This window comes from Triplophysa dalaica, chromosome 2 (assembly GCF_015846415.1).
Source record: "Triplophysa dalaica isolate WHDGS20190420 chromosome 2, ASM1584641v1, whole genome shotgun sequence".
In the NCBI taxonomy this organism is placed as follows: domain Eukaryota; kingdom Metazoa; phylum Chordata; class Actinopteri; order Cypriniformes; family Nemacheilidae; genus Triplophysa; species Triplophysa dalaica.
In genome coordinates, this window is record NC_079543.1 from 23,852,130 (window position 1) to 23,872,011 (window position 19,882).

The 19,882-nt window shown below is 36.9% G+C and overlaps 1 protein-coding gene and 1 long non-coding RNA gene across 5 annotated transcripts; both read right to left on the reverse strand.

Moving 5' to 3' along the window:
* Positions 1–1,501: 1,501 nt before the first annotated feature.
* On the reverse strand, positions 1,502–15,796 carry si:dkey-26i13.8 (kinesin-like protein KIF19). Its single transcript, XM_056739561.1, has 21 exons — positions 15,062–15,796; positions 13,013–13,093; positions 12,752–12,862; positions 12,204–12,291; positions 11,945–12,081; positions 11,640–11,765; positions 10,122–10,214; positions 9,937–10,038; positions 9,199–9,351; positions 8,970–9,092; positions 8,315–8,459; positions 4,807–4,969; positions 4,506–4,668; positions 4,154–4,424; positions 3,732–3,859; positions 3,195–3,352; positions 3,030–3,117; positions 2,425–2,796; positions 2,125–2,296; positions 1,865–1,969; positions 1,502–1,785 (listed from the first exon to the last, which is right to left on the reverse strand). Exons 1-21 carry the CDS (start codon positions 15,101–15,103, stop codon positions 1,631–1,633), a joined length of 2,976 nt encoding a protein of 991 aa, XP_056595539.1. The 5' UTR covers positions 15,104–15,796; the 3' UTR covers positions 1,502–1,630.
* A 334-nt stretch (positions 15,797–16,130) lies between these two features.
* Positions 16,131–19,654, reverse strand: LOC130413856 (uncharacterized). 4 transcript variants are annotated; one of them, XR_008905550.1, is made up of 8 exons: positions 19,527–19,654; positions 18,859–19,026; positions 18,619–18,737; positions 18,125–18,219; positions 17,472–17,600; positions 17,280–17,356; positions 17,052–17,199; positions 16,131–16,899 (listed from the first exon to the last, which is right to left on the reverse strand). It is a non-coding gene; the product is annotated as an uncharacterized LOC130413856 (long non-coding RNA). The 4 variants fall into 4 exon arrangements; XR_008905553.1 differs by having other exon boundaries at positions 17,472–17,981; XR_008905552.1 differs by having other exon boundaries at positions 17,052–17,160; positions 17,472–18,219.
* Positions 19,655–19,882: the final 228 nt, after the last annotated feature.

Sequence of the window (19,882 nt, forward strand, 5' to 3'; positions counted from 1 at the left end):
GGGCCACACACACAGAGAGAGAGAGAGAGAGATACTGTCTCCAACATATTTTACTGTGATGCTTATTTTTTATCTGTAGTATTTATATATTTTCTTCCTTAATCAACATCATCCATTTAACTCATTTAATAGACTGCTCAGAAGATTGTGTTTATTGTTATTCATTTACTTTACTAATTAATACTAATTAATTTGCATTACTATTGGTTAATTCTATAAACCAGTGCTAATTTGTCATTTAAAGGGATAGTAATTCTAAGTCTGTAATTATTCACTCACCCTCAGGTTGTTTCAAACCTCTAGAAATGTATTTGTTCCAATGAACACTGAGAAAGATATTTGGAGGAATGTTGATATCAGAATATTGTAATCACTGCTACAATATAAGGACTTTATTATATCGCTTTAAACGATACCGGACGATGAATAAGGGCGAAACGATTGGTCATTTGCTAAAAATAATAAAAATGTATATGCTAAACACAAATGCTCGCCTTGCTCTGTTATGCAATGTGCGTTCATGACTTCACTTAATACGTAATTACATTGAAAAGGTCACGCTTGAGTAGGCGGAAGTACAGAGTCAGTGTTGATAAGTTGACAGGCAAGTTTTCAACGTAGTTACAAATTTCGTGAAGTCATGAACGTGCATTAAAGCTGCACTGAAACTGTTATTTTGACCTTAACCGTTTGGACTCCATTTAAATCTACTATATGGAGACAAATCCTGGAACGTTTTCATCAAAACCCTTACATTTCTTATTCACTTACATTAGAATAAGAGTAGAATGCAAAACCCTATAATACTGGACCAATTGTTGAGTTTACCTAATATAAACAAGTTAATTCAACATGACTGGTTGAGGGGGATTTCCAGTTACCAGCATGCTTTTCGTGAGACTGCATTTAGGCAGAAAATATCAAAATTTTGTGTTATTTTAAGTGTTTATCAGTGACTTGTTTGTGCTTAATGTTCATTTATCTTTGAGGTTTAAAAGAGTTGTTGTATTTTTTAGTTTAAGGGTTGTTTTGAAGAGTGGTACATATGCTGAGGCTGTGAGAGGTTTATGTGACCCATGATGTCTATTGCATCCTTCAATGAGCTTTAACTGTGCTAATGTCAGTAGTGAGATGCCTCTCATCTGATTTGCTCATTATGTTTTGACTAACATGTGGTAAGCCTGAATATAATTTATGTATGACAACAAAAAGTACCATTGACAAGGATAAGTATTGAGTTAAATTACCTTCAAATTACTGGTACAGTCGGAATGGTTTGGATTTACTCAAAAAAAAGGTTTAGTCAACATTACTTAAATTTATTTCCTTCATACAACTTAAGTTTTATTTGTTCAAATTACTCAATATTTTTGCGTGGAACCAATTTACATCGCTTTTTTACTTTTTGAGTGCATTAAGTGTATTACATTTTTCACATGTATTTTTATCAGTGTTTTGAGGGAGATGCTGTATTTTTTCTTTCAATAAATGCAATATGTCATTCATTTATACAGTTAGATTTATTTAATATTTTAATAGAAGAAAACATGCAAAAATAAAACAAAAGATTTCAAAGATTTTCAAAACGAAGCTAAACACTCACTTGACTTTAATGTTTACAAACTCGGGCTTACTGCTTTTTTACAGTATGCTTGTGTTTTTGCTGCACTTCCGTCTTTTTGTTGATATTGTTTATTGCTTTTTGCTTAACATTTTCATTGGTGGACTTCTTGTAATTGTCCTGTTGCTGTAGTAGTTGTGTGGCTTGACAACCATCGGCACGGCCTGAGAACCCATTACAACAATTAAAACAAATGAAACGTTTAGTTGAATAATAATAAAAAAAAAGATAAACAATGTTCACCTCGCAGACGTTTGTAAGTCTGTCCTCGTTTGAGCTCTCCATGTCTTTGATGAATGGTGCTGGGTGGTGTTCCCCTGATCTCTAACTTATGAAGCTGAACTTCACCTATACAGATAAAACATCAAGATTTTTAGGCCTGTTTCACATCTAATTTATTTAAAATTCAGATAAGATAACATCCAAATGTCAGTCTTGGTTGTTCTCACACGAATGTTGGTCGAGTTTGAAGTTTTCAGATTGAAACAGCTGTAGTTCTGTACCTGTAGTCTGTAAAACAGGGTTCTTTACTTTAGCCGCTGGAGGTGTTGCAGGGTTTCCAGGACTGTCGTTCAATAGCTGAATCGTGTTCAGTGCCGGTCGCACAAGACCATTGTCTGAGATGCTTTCCAAAGCTGGACACCTGATAGGGTTTTGTGTTGTTTTTTGAACCTGCTGTGGCAAAATCAAATCTGGCGAATGTATCTGGATACTCAATCTATGTTTAACATTTAGTGATTTTCTAAATTAGAAAAAAAATCACATAAAATGTTTTTTTTAACCATGCAGAAAATTTATGGTACCCGTTTGATGGTTTCAAAGGATCTGGACCGTTTCTTGCACTGCAGTCTCTCACACGACCCCATCCTGCCTTGTGTTCTCTTTTGATCCTGCTTCGACCGAAAGCCGCCTTTGTGTCTTGTTGACGCTCTTTTGACCTCAGTTGACTTATCCGTAAGAGTAGAAATCAGACTGTCAATGCTTATTGAGGACTTCAGCCCTGCTGCCAAAGCCCCACCAGCAATCCTGAAATTGGACTCTTTTGCTTGAATGTGGAAGCGACGTTTCGCAGCGATAAATGAGATGCTCTTGGTATCACTTGCGATCTCCCTCATAGTATCTGGGCTCACGACTTCAGCGGGACATACGGGAGCTGATTCCCGATAGCCACACGCCTGCCCAAAGACATTCAATGTCACACACTATTCACATCTAACATTGAAGCATTGTCAACATTTCTTTAGTGTCGTACTAAAAAGGATCAAATTTTTTTAAATAAACTATCCCTTTAAAATTGCCATATATTTATGTCAACAGTTAAAAGTCCTACAAGACAATATCTATTCTAAAAGCCTTTTGAGAACAATATCTGTCTGACGGTCTAGTCTGAAGACCTTTCCTTTTTTACCTTCACGGCAAGCGATCGGCCTGAAGATAAGCGGTGCTGTCTCTGTGGTTGAATTTTCGATGATGATTTGAAAACTCTGTTACTGTCACTGTCATAAGAATCATATAAACAAGATAAATCCACACTTCTGTTGTATTTCCAGAACAACACATCAGATGACCTTACCTGTCATAATCTAGTCCAGAGGAAGAGGAATCAGGAGGATGTTCATGTAAACAATTGAACTTTCTGTTTTTCCGCCGTGTTCTCTCTGCTTTACAAACTTCTGAATCCGAGACGACATCTTGTGTGATTTGCCTTGTAATAATCATAGCAGAGTTGTGCTGTGTAAACAGAGAATATATTACATGGATATGTAAACAAAATAAAGAAGACTAAACAAATTGAAGTATAGTATCATAAATGAAAATTCATGGTTCATGATCATTTACTCACCCTATTGTCATTTCAAACCTTTATGACTTTCTTTCTTCCACAGAACACAAAAGAAGATATTTTGAAGAATGTTGGTAACAAACAGCACTGGCGCCCATTCATTTCTATAGTATGGACACAAAACCAATGCAAGTGAATGGAGGTCAGCTAACAACATTCTCCAAAATATGTTCTTTTGTGTTCTGCAGAAGAAAGTCATGCAGGTGTGAAATGACAAGAGGGAGAGTAAATGCTGACAGAATTTTCATTTTCATAAATTTAACTCACAGGTACATCTCGGGTGTTTGTAGAGAAAGTGTGAAGGTCGAGTATCCGTTCAATGTTTCCTTCACTTAACTCACCAAAATACAATGAATAAAGCTCTTGTAACCCCTCAGGTACACAAATTCCTTGCTCTGTGGACAAACAGATTAAAAGATGAAAAACAAAATATGTGTTATATTCTCTTCTATCAAAATTATGTAGTACATTATAGACAGTTTAAGCGGAAACAACATAAAAATCGTTATGTGGCCCAAACGTAACTTCCGGTAGATCTCCCCAAGGAATAAATAACTGTTGAGTAGTTTAATGTACAATTAATATACAATAAAATATAAATGAAATATAAAATAAATTGTTATATTATAAGCAAACACAGCCCAGGAGTTAACTTCGGGCCGGGCTATATCTGTTCTTGTGATTCCCACCTTCAATGAGAGCCTTCTGTTGATGTATGATGTCATAACAGAGCTCCCTCTGCTGCTCGTGTCTCTGAATGATGAAGTCTTTTGTTCCGAGGGCGTTGTCTTTGCAGAGCACAGCAGACTGGATCTCAGTTTTCTCCAGTTCCAGTTCATGGACCTTACAAAGCAGTGTCAGAATCTCTCTCTGTACATCGTTGCTTATGTGCTGAGGGCACAGCTCCTCAATCTTACATGACTTCAGTTTCACGTTCGCCAGTTTTTCCTCCAGTTCATGCTGAAAGAAGGGGAAAACAAATCTGATATGTTACTTTTGTAATTTTGGCAAAAAATCTGCTAGTCATTTTACTTTAAGTGCCTTTGTTCTTCTCTGTTCAACCTGTAGGGGGCCTATCTGCTCTCGAGCTGCTGCGACATACTGAGGATCCTCCATCCAACTCTCTTCTTCTTCCTCCTTCAGTCCGTCTCTCTTCTCCCCACTGCCTTCGTCTCTCTCCCGACGGGATCGATCCTGCTCCCAACTACCAGATTAGGACGAGAAGGATGGATGAAACACTCTGTGTTTGTTAAATGTAGAGATAGGCTTTGCATATTGTCTTTCTTTAGGTCTGAAAAACAAGTGCTCAAAGTAAACATGGTGTGTTTGAGTTTGTTTTTACTCTGAGATGGTAATCAGATGTCTTGAAGTGTCTATGTGGAGTTCCATGTTACAGCTTTTCAGCTCCACCAGGCTGCGTCTGATCTCCATTTGCTCCCTGAAGGCAGACAAGAGCTGCTCTCGCAGTCCTGCTATCTCACCTCGACTGTACTGCTGCACCTCAGCTAACACAAAATCACACACAGTTCACAGTGTCTTTCTCGTTGAAATAAAAGAAAAATCAAGTAGACAGGGAGGCTCGGTTTGCACATGCTTTTACTCTTGCATTCTGTTCACACATTACGTGGTAACTCAGGTACCTTGCTACGGTGGCCGCTAGGTGTCACTGTGCTGATACAGAAGAAAACACATGCTAACACAAAAAAAAAAACACAAGCAAAGCATCTTCATTAGTTTGGCGACACATGCCCTGCAAATACTCGAAACGCAAACAAACACAGAAACGCGCTGCAAATACTTGCAACACAAACAAACACTGAAACGCGCTGCAAATACTCGCAACACAAACAAACACAGAAACGCGCTGCAAATACTCGCAACACAAACGAACACAGAAACGCGCTGCAAATACTCGCAACACAAATAAACACAGAAACGCGCTGCAAATACTCGCAACACAAACAAACACAGAAACGCGCTGCACATACTCGCAACACAAACAAACACTGAAACGCGCTGCAAATACTCGCAACACAAACAAACACTGAAACGCGCTGCAAATACTCGCAACATAAACAAACACTGAAACGCGCTGCAAATACTCGCAACACAAACAAACACAGAAACGCGCTGCAAATACTCGCAACACAAACAAACACAGAAACGCGCTGCAAATACTCGCAACACAAACAAACACTGAAACGCGCTGCAAGCTGCACGGACGACAACGGAAGTGTTTCCGGGGGACACCAAAAACTGATGCTTCATTTTGACTGTTCAAATTCGTTAGTGGAGTTGTCAGCCACATTGACTATGTCGACTAGAATAAGTTGACAAGTTTTTAATCATTTTTTTAAACCTTTAAACTTTTTTATAGTGATACTTGCTTAAGTAAGTCGAGCAGCTACTATGTCTCATAGTTTTTGTTAAACTGTTCAAATCGACAGGCTAATAATATCCTACGGACCTACGTTAAGAAAGTTAAAATAGAGTTATAAAGCAACTACCTTCAATATGGCTGACAACTCTACTAACGAATTTGAAGAGTCAGAATGAAGCGCGTCCCAATCAGGTGCATCAGTTTTTTGCGGTCCCCCGGAAACACTTCCGTTGTCGTCTGTGCAGCTTGTAGCGCGTTTCTGAGTTTGTTTGTGTTACGAGTATTTGCAGCGCGTTTCCGTGTTTGTTTTTGTTGAGAGTAGTTGTGGCGCGTTTCTGTGTTTGTTTTTGTTGAGAGTATTTGCAGGGCATGTGTTCCCAAACTAATGAAGATGCTTTCTGAATTTGCTTGTGCTTTTTTGTGTTTGCATGTGTTTTCTTCTGTTGCAGCGCAGTGACACCTAGCGGCCACCGTACCTTGCTCTACGTTTGTACGTGCTTACGTCATACATTGTAAGTTAAACAGAAAACATGGAAAAGGAGTTATTTAAACACTACATCCCTAACTTATTAAAAGTAGACATGTAAACATACAAACAAAATGAGCTGAAATTTGTGGACCATAAATTGTGCTCTACAATTTGGTCTCAGGCTGTATGGGGGGTTGTGTTCAGCGTGTCTTGGGTCGGTTTTAGTGTATTGCCTACTTCTTGGCATAAGGTCCTGAGACACATCTGAATTTTAAGCTGGTGCTCAACCATGACATGAGACGGGAGTCTTTTGAAGAATGAGTAGTTTCTGGTAATGCATCTTCCAGAATGACTTGCTGTCACCATTGATCCTTTGATAACACAGTAGGGTTTAATCTTATGTGGAGTTGTCAACATTCCTGTCACGGGAGGTCGGCAAAGTACAACGTCACTCAATATCTCTTCAATAGATATTGCTTTGCAACGTGATCAGTGTTACTGAGGTCAGTCTTTGGCTTGTTCTGGGAATGCAAAGGTTAGTATGGTGTTGATCTTCCGTCGAAAAGCAGTTCTGGTGGTGATTTTGGAGTGGTTTCATGTAGCGTTGCTCTGTATTTTACCATACAGGCACTGCTTTCACGGTTTAATTCTGCACGTGTGGTCATGACTGTCTTTTTGAGCGTTCTCATGAACCATTCAACTTCTCAGTTCGCTTTAGGCTAATATGGAGTTACTTTTCTGTGTTTAATTCCAAGATATGAACTGAACTCAGCAAAACAATGACTGTTAAATGGTGGGCCGTTATCAGTTTTGACTGTTCTGGGTACGCCAAAGGTTGAGAATATCTTGTCCAATTTATGTGTTTAATGAAGCGTGAACAATATGTTGTCATTCTGAGCAGACTGCGTACTTCAGACACATTCTGTGGCACTGGGAGCTTTTTAATGGCTGTTACCTTCTTTGGAGTCGAAGTGGAGTCAAAGAACCATATGTAAAAAATCTTGGCGTCAGAGGGTTTTAGTGTGATTTTGCACTTTGGTACCTAAGTGTCATCAACAATGTTTACGCTTTTGCCTGAATCAATGATGACCTTCGTGGGCACACTTGCGATCTCCACTTGTGACTGCGGTTGATACCTGTGTGTATGACATAAAGTTCCTTTTCATCCGAACTTGTTAACACATCATGGATTGGTTTCACATGCTGTATCCTCTGTGAGTACAGCGTTTATAATTTTTCCCCATCTTCTGAAATCTCGGCTTTGCTGGATTTGAGTTGCTGGTTGTATAACATGTAGAACTGCAGCATCTTTGAAAATCGTGTGGGTAATGTCCTCCGCAGTTGTTACATGTTGTGTTTTCAAACATAGTTTTTGATTTAAAACTTCTCTGCTTGTCTTTGTACAGTGTTTTTTTGTTTACTGCGTGTGTTACAAATGATTTGGATGATTTTGCATGCATCTCTTCTAGCCAGCTGCTTGTTTATCTGCTGTTTTTTGAGCTATTCCTGCATCTAATAACAGTTGAAGCATCATTGTGCCATTGTGAGTCTCGTAGTGCCATCTTGCGGAGACGTGATGAACTGCAGCTTAGAATTATTTGTGACTTGATTTCTTTGTCTAAGTTTGTGAAATCACACTTAGTTGCCATCTCCCTTAGTCTAGTACAGTATGATACGCATCCAATGTTTCGTCTTCATGTTGTCTTGCTTGTCAATACTTCTTTTAAATAAAAGAAAGATCAAGTAGACAGGAAGGCTCGATTTGGAACATGCTTTTACTTTTGCACTCTATTCACACATTACGTGGTAACTCACGTACCTTGCTCTATGTTCGTACGTGCTTTCATCATAGATTGTAAGTTAAACAGAAAACACGGAAAAGGTGTTATTTAAACACTGCATGCAGATTTGAAGATAAACATATAAGCCTAAATTCGTGACGTTGATAAAACAACGTATATGCCAATTACCCAAATGTAAATATTCCAAATCAACAAACACCTTGAATTTCACGAATGTCTTTCTGTCCTTTCTGCTGCTCCTGGTTGATCTTTGCATGAAGCCATTCGATTTCACTTCGCAGGTCAGCGATAATGCTTGTGTACTGGGCCAGGTGATAGGAAACATTCAGCAAATTGCGTTTCACCTAAAATAAAAAAACAACTGGCTATATCTCAACATACAGTAATGAACTAACTAATACAACTGCCACAACGGGAGAGTTTAAAGTCCCTGTGAAACCTAAATTGCGACCGTTTTTACTTCCATATTCTGACGCATTTCCGAATAAAACGTAATTTCAAATGAAAAATAGTGGGCGTGGCTTGTTTTTTCACTGCGATTTGATTAGATATTTAAAACAGCCGCCGCATTTTGAAACAGTTGAATAGGAGGAGTTAACGGATGCTCCACCCAAGCCATCTAACAGACGTATAGTCACTAGAGGGTGGAAGTGCACTTTCAGATATTAACTGAAGATTATGAGGGTTTTTAAACGAGTTTAAAATTTTAAATTTGAATGACCCACATTGATAAGATATTTACAATAAACGCTGCAATATTTGATGAAAAAATTTGATTTGTATTTTTTTATTTCACTGGGACTTTAAAGGCACTCTTACACACAAACACTATATTGATGTTGTTGTTTTTGTACCTTGGTTCGTATATTTTTGGCTTTGTCAGCATAAACCAGTGTGTTTCTCGATTCTTCAAAGTTGGTGCTGGCAGGACTGATGTGAGTGATCATGACGGTGCGACTGTTTCCCCCCAAAGCATCCTGAAATTAACAGCAAAACTTACTTCAACTGTTTTGCAACAAAGTGTTTCAATAATTCTAGATAAGATATGCTGGAGTCGTTTTAGGCCGGTTGGGTTTGGCGCACCTTCAGAAGTCTGGTGAGTTTACTGTCTCTGTAGTTGACAAACTGAGCCCCTTTACCACCCTTCTCACTCAAAGCATTGATGCAGTTGGCCAGGGCTAACAGAGAGCGATTGATATGTGCGCCTTCTTTCATCCGCTTGCCCCTGTTTTGTGTCTGGGAGGAAGAAGGAGACTGAGGATCTTCAGAAAAGAAATGTCATGTTTTGTTGGGGGTTACGTTCTACAAGTATCTTCAGTTTAACTTGGTTTTATCCAGTCTACATATATTTGAAGTCAATATATACCTCTATTTTACAGTGGTTTCTGCAACAAAAGGTTAACAATAAACATACAGAAGTAACTAATTTCTTAAAGTGACAGTACGCAATTTCAGCCACATTATATTGGGACTCAAAATGTAACTATTAATATATAAATATGAAATAAATATTAGAATAAAAGTCTTATAAAATGGAGAAAAAATCAAATTATCAAATAAATAAATATTATAGATCAAAGAAAGGATATAAAATACTTATAACTTATAAGAATATTCCACTTTAGCACATTCAGAAATATGTAGCTGCAATATAAACTGCTCTAATACTTTATTTATCATTACATGCATATAAATAATTAATGATTAAAATACTAAATTAGTAATTTAACTGAAAGTTGATGAAAAGTGTTAAATTATAAAATGTGCCATCTCTAAATAATTTTAGGAGTTTCATTGACACAAACAAAATACACAGCAGACCTGTGACGCCCGCTCGGTTCCTGCCAAGTCTACCATGAAGAGTTTTCCCACTCGGACCTCCTCGTTGATATCCTTTACTCGGCTCTTTTGTTTGACCGTCACCTGTAGAGCATCAGACAGGCTCCCGCTTAGACAGTGTGCCAGTTTGAGGTCATGTACCCAGTTAGGGTGTGTTCTGCACTGACCTGCAGGATGGCATGAGAGCGAGATGATGTCTTGTTGGCGGCAGTGGACTCCTGAGTCCTCTGTTTGTTTCCTTTGGTCAAAAGAGACATTATCTAGAAGGACAATAAAACATTGTGTTCAGAAGTACATCATCCGACATCATATAAAAGAAACAGCATTCTGTAAAAAATGAATGAGGGTGATCAGTAAAGGTGTTACTTTGTTTTGAGAAGAGGGGGGACACAAAATGGGGGATAATGTTTTTGATTTGAATCCCATTTCATCCTACTTGTCAAAATATCCTACCAGGCATGCACACATCAATGTAACGTCATTTTTTTGCGCTGTAAACTTTTTCATTCCTATTTATTTTATACTGCTACAGGAATCTGAGTGTATTTTGGTTGTTAAATTGTTCTACAAATTTATTTATTACTGGTAGTACAGTTTGATAGGGTTTTGAGCAGTAAATTAATCGTACATGTTTCTTTTATTTTGTTAAAATATTTTGACAGGGTATTAATGCTATAAACATACTTTATGTGTTTATTTTAAGATGGTGGGAGTATCTGACAGGGTATTTTGCATTGTAAAATCATCCTACCTGTTTATTTTGGCGATGTGGTTTATAATATAAGTTTTGCCCTGCGGTAGGAAAATCTGACAAGGTAGAACCAGGGAAGCCGACATTTCTGTCAAGCCTTGTCATAAACACTAGCTGCTGTTAAAAGAAGGAGTCCGATCGAGAAAACAGCTTAACATAGCCTACCAAAACAACGACTACATAAAAACCAAATTTCTATTAAACTTTAATTGTAATAAACACTAGCTACTGTAAAAAGAACAAGCACTTATTCCGGAGATAACAATAGTCTCACGTTAAGATTGTTTATTTAAAGAAACCACATAACGTGGCTCAAAGCAGCGACAAACTGAGAACATAAAACTTTTCTGTTATCATGTTTATGTTTGATATCAGTGGTAAACAAAATGTATTTAATTTGGTTTTCCGTGGTTGTTGTTATGGTACGTTAAGCTGTTTCCTTGTAATGGATTTTGGGAAAGAAACGCATAGTGCAAGATTTTTAACTTCATCTGTTTAATAAGTGTTCATTCTTTAAACAGAAGCCAGTGTTTATTACAAGTAAGTTTTGACCGAAATTTGGGCTCACCTGGTCATTGTTCGGGTTGTTAAACGTTAAGTACTTTGAGTTTGGAGAAAATCTGGAGAAAATCACTTGCTGCCATCCAGGTTATTGAAAACAACCTTTCAGTGAGCTTTTTTAAGAGTGTGTACGGGACGCCCGCATCGATAGAGGTGGTATGCTCAGTCCTACTTCTCCGTGGCGATGACAGCGTACGGTTGAAATCATAACAAACTAATTTGAAAGTTGGGGGGACACAAACAGGATTTTAAAAAGTGGAGGGGACATGTCCCACTTGTACCTAGTGGTAATTACACCCCTGGTGATTGCAATGCAAAAAAATGGAAAGTTCCTTAAAATGAAAGATTAAGATATAAAAAAATTGTAATGCACCTCTTTAGCATTACACGTGGAGAATTCAGTGATGCCAGCAATTCGAATTTCTCCTTTAGCATCCTCACGCAGCTCGAGATATCCAGAACATGGATTTAACAGATCTCTGATCATCTCATTATAAATCTGTAAAAACAATACATTAGTGTATGGTCATTCAGGATTCTCTACATTTCTACAAAAAGCAGGCAGAAACACTGAGAAAAAAGCTAGATAGAAATAATTGGGTAATGGGGTGGGGTCACAGAATCTAAAAACTGGTTAAAAAAACATATATTTGGATTAAAAAGAAACATGAGGCTGACCTCTATATAAGACATGTAAACACTGCAGTCCATGTCCTCAGTTGTGTCTTCAATAGATTTAAAGAGGTCATTGAGCGTCCGGATATAAATCCCAGGCTCAGAATCTAAACCCAACATTGTGTATGTCTTTCCAGCTCCTACAAATAACAATGAATGCGTTTTTAATAACACTTAGGTTTCTGAACAACTATGCAGTGAAAATTAAAGTTCACCTGTATTGTACTAAATGTCAATTTTTATCCAAACATTACTCTGTTACCTGTGGGTCCATATGCAAAGACTGTTGCATTATAACCAGAGATCACAGCATCAATAAGATTTTTTGTTGTTGCCATATAAACATCCTCCTGAAATGAAGGAAAAATAAATCACAACTCACTAAATAACCAATAAATGCAAATAACGTGATGAATAAATATACGGATGACCTGCACATAAAATGCTAAATTATCTTAAAATTAATCTTAAATAAAAAAAATGATTTTATAACTTCTGTTAAATGTTATCAGGATATTTATAGTTTGGTTGAAGTTCATTTTCTACAAACTAGGAAGTGTATCGACTATACCATAGTGCCCGGTTTCACAGACAAGGCTTTAGACTAGTCCCAGACTAAAAGTTAACTGAAAATTAATTTCCCTGACAATAAAACATGTCATTGCCATTGCTTTGTCTCAAGATGCACACCAATGATGTTTTTATATAAGGCTTTTTAAATAAATGATATAAATATATATTGAAGGCATAGTCTTGGCTTAAACTAAGCCTTGTCTGTGAAACCGGGCCTAGGAGATTGTGTATACACACCTGGGTGGCTGTGTGGTCGAACGCCACATCAAACATGTATGTTTTTTCACGGGAGCGTTTGGCCCTCAGAACATCGTCTGGGTCCTCACAAGGGTCCATCAACACCACCGTCTGCAATACCAGTAATCAGTAAAGTGGATTAACTCCAGCTAATTGTAGAGTAGATCTGCAGTATTTATGTCACTGCAGTTACACGTGAACATGTAAACAATAAACATGAATTGACCAATGCAGGACAGGTGTCTGTAAATTGTTGCCTACCTGATGGTCAATCTTATGTGCCACTATAGTTGCGCCCTCCTCGATCTCTGCGTCGCTTATCGGTCGAATTCGCAGCACCACCTTGAATTAACACACATCCTCTGTTAGCTTTAAATAGTTCTGCAATAACTATTAAAATAGGAAATCCATTGGTATTTTGTTTATCTGATAACACCTTGAAGCATTGGATATAATTGAAGTTCTCAAAGAAGACAAGACATTTTTCTATGGGATATTTGCATATCACATGTCCATCATTTTGATACTTTTTCTATAGGACATTTACATATCACATGTCCATCATTTTGATACTTTTTCTATAGGACATTTACATATCAGATGTCCATCATTTTGATACTTTTTCTATAGGACATTTACATATCACATGTCCATCATTTTGATACTTTTTCTATAGGACATTTGCATATCACATGTCCATCATTTTGATACTTTTTCTATAGGATATTTTCATATCAGATGTCCATCATTTTGATACTTTTTCTATAGGACATTTGCATATCAGATGTCCATCATTTTGATACTTTTTCTATAGGACATTTACATATCAGATGTCCATCATTTTGATACTTTTTCTATAGGACATTTGCATATCAGATGTCCATCATTTTGATACTTTTTCTATAGGACATTTACATATCACATGTCCATCATTTTGATACTTTTTCTATAGGACATTTGCATATCACATGTCCATCATTTTGATACTTTTTCTATAGGATATTTTCATATCAGATGTCCATCATTTTGATACTTTTTCTACAGGACATTTGCATATCAGATGTCCATCATTTTGATACTTTTTCTATAGGACATTTACATATCACATGTCGATCATTTTGATACTTTTTCTATAGGACATTTGCATATCACATGTCCATCATTTTGATACTTTTTCTATAGGACATTTACATATCACATGTCCATCATTTTGATACTTTTTCTATAGGACATTTGCATATCAGATGTCCATCATTTTTATACTTTTTCTATAGGACATTTGCATATCAGATGTCCATCATTTTGATACTTTTTCTATAGGACATTTACATATCACATGTCCATCATTTTGATACTTTTTCTATAGGACATTTGCATATCAGATGTCCATCATTTTTATACTTTTTCTATAGGACATTTACATATCACATGTCCATCATTTTTATACTTTTTCTATAGGACATTTGCATATCAGATGTCCATCATTTTGATACTTTTTCTATAGGACATTTACATATCAGATGTCCATCATTTTGATACTTTTTCTATAGGACATTTACATATCACATGTCCATCATTTTGATACTTTTTCTACAGGACATTTGCATATCAGATGTCCATCATTTTGATACTTTTTCTATAGGACATTTGCATATCAGATGGCCATCATTTTGATACTTTTTCTATAGGACATTTGCATATCACATGTCCATCATTTTGATACTTTTTCTATAGGACATTTACATATCACATGTCCATCATTTTGATACTTTTTCTGTAGGACATTTGCATATCACATGTCCATCATTTTGATACTTTTTCTATAGGACATTTGCATATCAGATGTCCATCATTTTGATACTTTTTCTATAGGACATTTGCATATCACATCTCCATCATTTTGATACTTTTTCTATAGGACATTTGCATATCAGATGTCCATCATTTTGATACTTTTTCTATAGGACATTTGCATATCACATGTCCATCATTTTGATACTTTTTCTATAGGATATTTGCATAGCAGATGTCCATCATTTTGATACTTTTTCTATATCATGCTCTTATAAAAATAGTTGAAATCTGTAAAGCTGCTTCGCAGTCACACACATTGCCAAAAGCGCTATAAAAATTAAAATGAAACAATTGCCAAGAAGCTAACGCAACTGACGTGCGTAACCATATTGCGTAAGGCAACTGTGGAACTTTAAAGGCTAAAGTCATGTAAATAAACGTGTTTACCGCGCTTAAGGCTATGCTGAACACACAGTATACAAAGTGATAAACTAATGTAAATAAACCCCACAGCACCTTGAGATGATAGTCCTTCGACTCTTCCGGCACATCCTTCATCTTTTCGCACGAACCTTACTCCGGTTTTACGCTAAAGCCAAAAGCACCAAAGTCTTTAACAGACGAGATACGAAATGCAATGATTCCCAAAATATACTGCAGTTAGTTAATCTTGTTGATGGCAAATTAATCTCATTGTGAGGCAGCATTGCGCGCCTTCCGCTTTTTCCTGCGGTGGTCCTGAAGTCACCAGCCTGTTGTTAACGGTAACAAAACTCCACAGAGCAGAGATGTAAAATAACACGACGGATTTCCTCCATGTTCGGACTACTTCAAACCATCATCCACTGCACTTCATATAAATCATAAAAAAAGGGATCCACGCACGTTTAAAGTTAAATATTGAGTGTTCAACACGCGACTGACCGGCGCCGCGCTTCTGGGCTCGAAAAATGGTTACTGTTGTTATGGAGACAAGAAGTAGCCTAACATATTTGTTTAGTTACATTTTGCGCCAAGTCATTATGCTATTCTCCGTTTCTTATTCAAACATTATTTTCTCAACTGAATCTTCATAAAGCTAGGGTCACTTAAATGAATCTCATAACTTTACAAATCTTTTAATCTATATGCTTGAAGTTTTAATGGGTTTAATATTATTCTAAAAAATATATGAATGGGTTAGTGACCCCAAACTTTAAAATGGCAATGCACGTGGTATTTAATGCATTTAAGTGTTATAAGTATTTAACTTGAAAAATACTTATGAATACAGACATACTCTTTCACTCCATTTTCATATTTACATATGAAGCAATTCAGTGGTTATTCTTTCTATTATAAATTAGGCTATATATTGTAATGAATCTTTTTTGCATTTATGAAATCCAGATTCCCCCCCCCTTAAGCAAGAAGCATCTTTGTTGAAAGCACATGTTGTGCCGACTGTTACAGCACTAACCACATGGGGTTTCTTTACTTGGACTGTTTGTACCTTTGACTTCAAGGACAGCAAGGCGTTTCAGAACGTGACCTAACAAAGTCATTATGAACTGGGATTTAAAAACATTAACAGGACAACACATGATGAATTTAGTAACATTTATTTTGGTGGTGTAATCATACATTAACCTTCATTTAAAGCATGATTATGATTTAAGGGAAAGCTTAGCTTTCAAACACGTGTCAATGAGTATTAAGCTTGGATATTAGAAACTATTTTACCATTAGAGAAGTGCACATCGGCTTTTATAAAAATGAAATAAAATACAAAGAAAATGTTTATATAAAAATATCAGTGTCACTCATTTACAACGATTTTGTAAACCATAACTATCTAATAAATAGTTCACTCCCTTACCTGTCTTCAGTAAAAGTAATGTACACATGTAACCCTAACCTTGGATTTTGGACTTGTTTTGACTGAGATGATATTGAAACATTTGAGCATGTCAAATAATTCAAGCGTGATGTTATGTTTTCTATACAAATACTTCCTTTTCAAATAGCAAATCTATCCACGGTCCTTCAATCTTTTATATAAATGTAAGGCTACATGATATTGTAATGCTTGAAATAGTGTTGAAAAAATGGGAATATGTACGGAATAAGTCCTGGCTTAAAAACCTCATCACTTCTCTATAGGAATATACTTTTTTTACTTTTCTCATATCAGTCACTTGTTAACAGACCCGTAGAGATCTTTGTATTGTAGGTGAACATTGTTTCTCACAGTGGCTGCTTTAAGTGGTCTAACTCCATGTCTCCCAGAAGAAGAATCTCTTCATTGATAAAGAACACAATGGTTTCCTCTTCCCAGTCCTCCACATTACTGTCCAGCTCATCTGTGTCAACACCTGAAAAATAATTCAGAAGTCTTTTGCATTGGAACCCACATAATTTACAACATTATTGACCACACCAATATACAGTATGTAGATGTATACAGTATGACTGGTTTATTTCAATTGAATAGCACATGGAAACAAAAAAGATTGATGTTTCTCACCTCCTCTCAGTTGGTGGCGCAGATCTCTCTGTTGGTTGTATAGCTGAAAGGCGTTATCTCTGTATCTCCTATATTCTTCCATCATCAAGCGACGTTTGTCTACCAACTCCTGCGTTGCAGGAACATTGCATCAGCAGATTAAAATAACCTTTAGTGCAAAAAACTCAATGAACAAATAATAATGATAATAATAAATGCTTTGCTAGACATTATGGAGAAATAACTAACCTTGGAAGCTTTGTAATGACTCAGTCAGTCCTTTTGCTGGAATATCTTACAATATTTCTTCAGGTCCTTCTTATTGCCTGTTAAATCGAAGAGCCCAGTGTCAGTCTCAGATTCTGTCTTTTACAGATTTTCAATGCAAGGCTCTTTTAACCTTTGACCAAAACGGAGTGTGAACATTTAAACGGTCGCCACCTTTATTTGCACTTGACTGAGTAAAGAGTAAAGACGGAGGGCACGGTCGCCATAGCAACTGGCAGAATCTGTCCTTGTTGTTCTTCTGCAAAAGGCGGCCCTGGAACATCAAGAGCCAGTACGCTTTGTCTACCAGAACAACAAAACAATGAACAAAACAAGATTTAGTATGTATTACACACGTAAAATTGCAAAAATTTAAGTGTCGGAACAAAAGATGCATTCTATCTAAAAGCGAGTGCTCACCCAGACCTGCCTGAAACGCCTCGCGTAACCACACCCCCACAAATCTACATCAGTTCGTGGTGTGAGTAGACTAAGACCGCCCAAATGTATTCGCAAGTAAGGTGGGCGTACCTGTCAGTAGAATTTTTATGGAACCTGATGTTCCCAATATGGTAAGAGGCGCTATATTTCCGTCTCACGCTTGCAGTATTCGACCAAATATTACGCACTGGTTAACTGGCCAATCATAGCACACCTCGCTTTTCATAGCGATGAGCTAAAAATCTGCATGTTTCAGAGAGGTGGGGCAAAGAGGAGATACAAACATTATATAAGTTTAGTATACCTGCCAAACATCAGCACGTCATTACATGTATAGCAATACGTTCAGCACTCATAGGATCTCTCTGTATTTCTCACATAATTACCTCTCACATGGGGAGAAATCAATGAGCGATACACCCTGGTGTCTGAATTTCCATATCTGCTTGAACTTCTCTCCTCCCCACAATGCGATTCCCCACTGTTGGAAGACATCATGCATTTCAACATAAAATAATGAATGTTTAAAGTCCCAGTGAAATTAAAAATGACAATTCTTATTTTTTCATGGAATATTGTAGTGTTTATAGTAAAAAGCTAATCAATGAGGGTCATTTTCTTTTTAAAATTCATGTAACTTCATAATCTTCAGTTAAAATATGAAAATGCACTTCCCCCCTGAAATTACTATCCATCTCAAATGATGTAATCTTGACGGCTTGGCCGGAGCATCCGTTAACTCCTCCCATTCAACATCAGTCTGCTGCTACTAATTTTATACTTCAAATTTCCTTGTCACTCGGAAATGTGTCAGAAAGAATACGGAAATAAAAACGATCGCAACTTCCTGGGGGACTTTAAATACATAATAGACACTTACTTATCAAAGTTGGTGAACAGATTGACTCTGATGTGTGCTGTTAGTCCAGTTTGTAACCATCTGCATTCTTCACTGATTCAAGGGCTTGGTTGAGAGTTGCATACTCCAAAAATATAAACCTGTATATACATTTACATTTATTTACACTTATTACTTAATAATGAACTGAATACTCAAAATATATTACATATCATAGGTTAATGTTTAAAAGATTAAACTCTTAAAGTCATTAAAATCTACCATTTGGTGGTCCCAGCTGCTTCAGGGTAAAATTCATTGGTGATTTTTCCAAACTTGGAGAAGATTTTATCGATCACATTTTTCAGTTTCTCCAGACGTTCAGGGTCCACCTGGGGAACGTTGTCCTCCCCGACCACTGAATCTATCCCATCAGCAAACAAAACAACTCTATATAAAAAGAAACAGACCAGTGTTTATTGCACATTCAGCGTATATGTAATAAATTAGTATTATTATTGTTATATTTGAGGCATGCTTGAAGAGGCTATTTACAGATATTTAAAAAATAATCAAATTGATCCTATAATTATTCCAACCAAAATATAAAAAAGGGTTTAATGGTAATTTTTGTTGGCAGAGTAATTTGCAAAAGAAGCACGAGTCTGCTGTTCTACACACAAGATAAGTCTAACTTAAATATGTATTACATTTATGCAATAATAATTGCACGTTAACATCCTATATCATGTATAAACTACAGGTCGTATGAGTGTTTTTGTAGCTCAGATGGTAAAGCATTGCGATAGTACGGTAATGGGTTCGAATCCCAAGGAAATCATGATTTACTTGACAAGATCAAGCTCTGGTACTGTCAAATCTGCAAATGCATTGTTTTGTTCTATATTAAAAATGAATCAGCTATGAAGAAATCGGAATTGCATTTTGACCTAGTAAATAAAAGGCAGATTTGTGAATTTGAAGTGACGAGCGCGTTGCGGACTGCTCCTCATGCACCAGTGACGTCACAGCCCCTTTCCCTTCACCGTCGATGTCAGCGCTGAACGGTGGCTCTTCTCCTTCTTCAAATTCGAGCTCAGCCGCCATTTTTCCGTATCCTGCATTTAATGGAGTCGGTGTTTTTCAACTAGACTGTTTGCTTTATAACGCAACTAACGGATATGATATCGTAAACGCGGGCTGTCACCCGAGTGTGCAAACTCGCTTGGCGTCCGTTGTTGTCGTGCGTGCGGGTGTGTTTGAGAACATTAAAGTGCGCCGTATTTACGCATACGCAGACCAAAAT

What these genes read in the sequence shown, in the direction of transcription:
- si:dkey-26i13.8 (XM_056739561.1), bottom strand. Translation starts at nt 15,103, where the DNA reads ATGAAGGATGTGCCGGAAGAGTCGAAGGACTATCATCTCAAG. An exon ending in AACTCACCAGACTTCTGAAG is followed by an intron (nt 9,093 to 9,198) that starts GTGCGCCAAACC and finishes TGTTAATTTCAG; the next exon opens with GATGCTTTGGGGGGAAACAG. An exon ending in ACAGAAGGCTCTCATTGAAG is followed by an intron (nt 3,860 to 4,153) that starts GTGGGAATCACA and finishes GTTTGTCCACAG; the next exon opens with AGCAAGGAATTTGTGTACCT.